Genomic DNA, 4,032 nt, shown 5'->3' with positions numbered 1-4,032 from the left:
GCGAGTTGAGAGCCATCCAGAAGCTCGGAGTGAGGAGAGATCAGGTGCTAGGAAATGGCAGGACCAGAAGCCGTGGTGCCAGCGAGTGCCCAGGGCCATGGAGGGCCAGGCTTCTGGAGGCAGCACAGCCTCTCTCACTCCCCTCCATGGCTGGTGCATGGCCATCCACCACCCTTGCCACGCCGGGAAAGCTGGCCAGGACACAGCGTTTTGTTTAGAGACAGCTATTCCCCTTCCAGTGCTTGCGCTTGACTTGGGGGGTGGGGTGTCCCTGGTGAGGGGAGGAAGGGTGTGAGGGGAGCTGGGGGGGGGGGGGGCTGAGGGTTGCTCTTGCTGCTAAGTTGGTTTAGCTTTGGAGCCAAGGCCTCCACCCGGGTTAGGGGCAGTGGGTCCGATGATGAATGGCAAAGAGGGGCGCCCCAGAGGAAGGTCCTCAGCCTCTGCCGCCCCCTCCCCCAGTCCCATTCTGCTGCCCCAACGGGCCATCCGAGGCGGCTTCCGGCAGTCCCATCCTCCAGGCGGAGTCCTGTTGGTGCTTTTCGGGGCCCCTTCCTTCCCCTCGGCGCCCGGGGGCGGGAGAGGTGCTGGCTGAGTCCCCGGGGCCCCTCCACGGGGCGTCCTGGAGCCGCAGCCCGCGGGCAGCCCCTTATCTGGTCAGGGGCACCTCCTCCCTCTGGTCCAGCGCCACGGAGGACGCTTTGCTGAGCACGGAGGGCGCGAAGGAGAGGAAGGAGTCCGAGCGGGACGAGGCACAGGTGAAGTCCGAGGCGGCGGCGGCGGCGCGGGGCGCCAGCCCGTTGGCGGGGCCGCCGTGGCAGGCGAGGCAGGAGCAGGGCCCGGCCGCGGCGCCCAGGCCGTGCGCGGGCGGGTAGAGCGGCGGGTGGCGCAGCGCGCACAGCAGTTCGGGCCGCGGGTAGGGCGGCGACAGCACACGGAACGTGTCGAGCGGACGCAGCGGGCCGCCGAAGGGCGAGGCGGGGGCCGAGGCGCCCAGGCCCACGGGCGGGTAGTAGGGCAGCGGCAGGTGCGATGGGAAGGGGTAGGGCAGGCCGCCCGCGGCCGCCGCGTGGCTCATCATGTACGTGTAGAAGGCGGGGTCGGCCGGGTGCGGCCACGTCATGGCCAGCCGCTGCCGCTTGTCCTTCATGCGGCGGTTCTGGAACCACACCTGCGGGCAGAGGCGCAGCTGGGGGCCCCGCAGCCGGGGGTGCAGAGGCCCCCACCGCCGCCCCCGGAGCTGGAGCACCCCAGGAGGGGCTCAGAGAGACCCCAGGCCTGCCCTGCCCCCTCCCCGGCTGCCTGAACCCAGCCCAGTGCGCTGTGGGGGACTAGGGACTCCCCGGGCCTGGGGCACCCCCTCCCAGTCGCTCTCCCTGTCACTCGCAGGCACCCACCCGCTGTGCACTGGGCTCGGAAGGGACAGAGCAGACCGCTGGCAGCGGGGCCGCCCCGGGACTGTGGGAGGTAAAGCTGCCCCAGGCGCCGCACCAGGCCTGGCCCCGCAGCCGCAGACCGGGTTCCGGCCCCGCACACCCGGCCCGGGCAGGGTGCTGCCTCCTGCGGAGGGCGCCCCTCTCCCGGCCCGGAGCGCATACCTTGATGGTGGTTTCGGGCAGGTTCAGGGCGGCCGCCAGCTCGCACCTCCGCGGCCTGGACACGTAGTTCTCCCGGTAGAACTCCTTCTCCAGCCGCGCGATCTGCTCGCGGGTGAAGGCGGTGCGGTAGCGGCGCATCTGGTCGCTGGCGCTGCAGGCCAGGCCGCCCTGCGAGCCCCCGCCGCCGCCGCCGCTCTTGGGGGCCTCTCCGCCGCCGCTGGGGCTGCCGGTCAGCGCCTCCGAGCCCGGCCCTGCAGGGAGCCCAGAGCCGAGGGCAAGCGCAACACAACAGACAGAAAGGCCGCTGATGTGGGGCTGTGGATTCGGGTGCAGAGGTAACCCCCCACCCCCTCAGTAACCGCTTCTGCCGGGGAGCTGGGGGCTTCGAGGACCAGAAAGGGAGGACGGGGCTCACCATTCAGAGGAGCATGTAGCGGCCTGGGCCTGAATGGCCTGCGGTACCAGCCCAGACCCCGTCCCCCCGCCCCTCCAGGCACCTGCGCCGGGCACAGAGGAGATGCTCAGCTTGCCATTGCCAGCAGCGGGCTGGCTGTGCGCGTCTGGCGGGCAAGTGGGCTGACATGCATCCTCCGCTGGAACACTGTGGGCTCCGGTCCGAGTGCATTGTGGGATGCTGGGCACGGACTGGCCTCTCGCTTTTGTGTGCAGCATGTGTTGCACGGATGGCATGGGAGTGTGTTCGATGCCCTGGCACCTGAGGGTGGCTGAGGGAGTAGGGCTGTTCTGAGGCCATGTGTGGTGGGAGCCCGGGGAGGTCGGATGGGTGAATGTGGTGCTCTACCAGGAGCTGGCGCCAAGGCCAGGGTGGTTTCCTTCTGTAGCAGGCTCTTCCCCCGCAGCAGCTTGTGGGGAGTCTGCCGGTGGGCGCTCCAGCTTGCCACCCTCTCAGGGAGACTCCCTCCCGGCTGATCACCCCGCTCCTCCCCCCCCCCCCACACACACACTAGACCCTGGTCAGGGAGGGGGTCTCCAATTCAAGTGACAGCCCCCTGCTTTGGGCCTAGCCCAGGGGAGGGTGGGGCCGCGGCCCCCTGCAGCTCCCTTTCCTTGGGGTGGAGCAGCGGGACGGGGAAGGCCAGGGGGAGGGGGCGGGCCGGAGCGCTGCCTTTTCAAATGCAACCGGAGACCAAAGGCAATTAGATCATTGGGACCATTTCCGACCTGGCGCCACCGAGCCAGGGAAGTGACAAGGTAATTCGGACCTCTGACCGACGTGCAAACTGGTCGGAGGGCCCCAGCACCAGGCGGCCCGGGCCAGCCTGGATTTTACGGTTTTTTATGGACTCCCCGCTTCCGCGCCGGGATGCGCCTTACACCCCGCCAGCCCCCAACCGCCGGGCCCGCGTTTGATCTCCCTCAGCCCGGGGAAGGTATCTCCCAGAGGCAGTTGAAGCAGAACCACAAAACTCTGGGGGGTTGGGGTGCCTTTCACATCCCCCTCAAGCCCAGGGCTTTCGTCTCCCTCCTCCCCCACCCCCAGAGCGGAGCTGTCACCCTCAGTCCCGCCAAAGCCAGAGCGCAGAGGGAGACCCCCCGGGGGCGCAGAGAGCAGGGGCGCATGGCTCCAGGGGTCCCCGCCACCCAGCCCGGGGAGAGGGAGCCCCTCGCTTCCCCGCAGGACTGAGGGGAAGGTGGGCGCGGCGGGAGGCCGGGGAGGGGGCGGTGGCTACCTTTGCTGAGCTGGTACTCGGCGCTCCCCGTGGCGCAGTCCGGGGTGCAGCTCACCTCGATTTCTTCATAGAAATCCGACTCCGTGTCCGAGCTGCTGGGCTGCCCCGGGCCCGAGATGCTGTCGGCGGCGGAGGGGGCCGGCGGCCCGGGGCCGAGCGCGGCCGCCCCCGCTGCCCCCGCCGCCCGCGGCTCGGCGCCCGGCCCCGCCGCGCCTCCCGCCGGCCCGTCCGCCGGCTCCTCCTCCGGGCCTGCCCCGCCGCGCTCCCGGGAGGCCGCGGGCCCGGCCCGGGGGCTCCGGCAGCCGCGGGGCCCCGTCTTCTCGGGCGGCTCCGGCAGCGCGCCGCCCGCGGCTTCGGACAAGCCGGAGACCCTCTTGCCCACCAGCGCGCCAAGCTGCCCCCCGTCCAAAAACATAACCATGTCCTTCCGGCTCTCCATCCCAGACACCTCCGGAGGGAGGGGGGAGCCCCGCGCGAGCTCCGAGCCCCCGGCTCCTCGGGTCCCCGGAGGGTCCGGCCGATCGGGCTGCGGGGGGAGAAGGAGCCGGCGGCGGGCCGGGCGCGGGCGGCGCGGGGAGCGGGGAGCGGGGTCACCTTGTGATGCGCCCGCTCCTCTGCGCCGCGCCGCCTCTGGGAGGGAGCCCCATGGCCCCCGTCTTCTAAGCTGTCATCCCGCCGCCGCGGGCGTCATTACAGTACCGCCGTGACGCCACCGGGAGCGCGGGGATAAATAGCCGGGCCGCCGC

At 71.4% G+C, this 4,032-nt stretch overlaps 1 protein-coding gene across 1 annotated transcript; it reads right to left on the bottom strand.

Moving 5' to 3' along the window:
* Positions 1–232: 232 nt before the first annotated feature.
* Positions 233–3,796, bottom strand: EVX1 (even-skipped homeobox 1). The gene is made up of 3 exons (XM_036453792.2): positions 3,287–3,796; positions 1,596–1,846; positions 233–1,168 (listed from the first exon to the last, which is right to left on the bottom strand). The coding sequence occupies exons 1-3, from the start codon at positions 3,723–3,725 to the stop codon at positions 647–649; spliced, it is 1,212 nt and encodes a 403-aa protein (XP_036309685.1). The 5' UTR covers positions 3,726–3,796; the 3' UTR covers positions 233–646.
* Between the last annotated feature and the right edge of the window lie 236 nt (positions 3,797–4,032).

This window comes from Pipistrellus kuhlii, unplaced genomic scaffold (assembly GCF_014108245.1).
Source record: "Pipistrellus kuhlii isolate mPipKuh1 unplaced genomic scaffold, mPipKuh1.p scaffold_m20_p_26, whole genome shotgun sequence".
NCBI lineage: Eukaryota > Metazoa > Chordata > Mammalia > Chiroptera > Vespertilionidae > Pipistrellus > Pipistrellus kuhlii.
This window is presented reverse-complemented; position numbering and strand designations above follow the sequence as displayed.